The 1,134-nt window shown below is 28.8% G+C and overlaps 1 protein-coding gene across 1 annotated transcript in view; it reads left to right on the top strand.

Moving 5' to 3' along the window:
• Nucleotides 1–345: 345 nt before the first annotated feature.
• Nucleotides 346–1,134, top strand: part of LOC106461031 (signal peptidase complex subunit 1-like) — a 5,734-nt gene continuing 4,945 nt past the window's right edge. The window contains exon 1 of the mRNA XM_013920810.2: nucleotides 346–636. Coding sequence (XP_013776264.1) covers nucleotides 595–636 — 42 coding nt within the window. The 5' untranslated portion in view covers nucleotides 346–594. The remainder of the gene's footprint in view (nucleotides 637–1,134) is intronic.

Genomic DNA, 1,134 nt, shown 5'->3' with positions numbered 1-1,134 from the left:
ATTTTATTTTACATAATGAAGCGACTCATGACCATAATAACTTTTTGTTTTGTTTTTAATATGTTAAAGGTATTTTCAGCTACAAACTATGACTCGTTGCAGAGAATACTCATACTACTAATAAAAGTGTCGGACAAAATAGATTAAAACTAATTCTTTAAAATGAAAATTATATTTCTATGGCAATTCCTCGTTATGTATTCGTTATTCAAACTTACACCAGTTTCATAAGCTTTTTTTCATTATGCAAAAAACATTTTGAAATATATATATATTTGACCGCTTGGTTAAATTACATAGAATTATGCGATCGTAGTACCCTCTATTTATCCGATAGTAGACGTGGACTTAACTTGATTGGTTCAGTCCACAGATATATAGTATATATGAGCTGCAATTTTAATTCATCGAAGTTGACTAAGTTTAAAAAGAAAAAGAGGCATTGCTCTATTAGAAACTTTGTTAAAACATTTTTATTAGGTTTCGGTGAATTATCCGGATTTCTTGAAATCAGTAATTTAATCTTCTTGTAAAAGAACGTTACGTTTATTTTTTCGAGTTAATTGAGAATAAGAGTAAACAACAACTTAAAAAATGCTGGATAATTTGAACTTCAAGTCCATTCCAACACACATGGTAAGCCTACTCTACTAGTACTACTAAAATCTAGAGTATTCTGGGAGATCCTGGTCAGAAGTACACCGGTTGTAGTTAAAATATATAAATTTAATTCTATTAGTTTTATCAAAGCCAAAGAAAAATTCCACCTTTAATCCTCTTTAAATTTAATTTTAAATAAAGTTATTATTTATAGTTATACAAATTATAGTAATACCACAAGGTTAGTCATCTTGAACTTTAAAATTACATTGTAATTTACACTTTTCAGTAACTTTATAAGGTCTCTTGTTCCATACAACATTTTAAGAGACATTTAGGACCCTATATTTTACATTTTCAGGGCTCGAATATGAACCTTGAACGCTATTATCCAGATTGACTAGTGATAGAAAATTAGCAGCTGTAAAAAGAATTGAGTTAAGAACCAAAAATAGCGAACCCCGTATATTAGAAAAAGAAAACTGTCTTAGCTGAAAATTGCTCCCATCTTACCAAAATTTATATTTGTGTCCC

This window comes from Limulus polyphemus, unplaced genomic scaffold (assembly GCF_000517525.1).
Source record: "Limulus polyphemus unplaced genomic scaffold, Limulus_polyphemus-2.1.2 Scaffold883, whole genome shotgun sequence".
Classification (NCBI taxonomy): domain Eukaryota; kingdom Metazoa; phylum Arthropoda; class Merostomata; order Xiphosura; family Limulidae; genus Limulus; species Limulus polyphemus.
The sequence above is the reverse complement of the archived record's forward strand: the minus strand, read 5'-3'. Positions and strand labels throughout refer to the sequence as shown.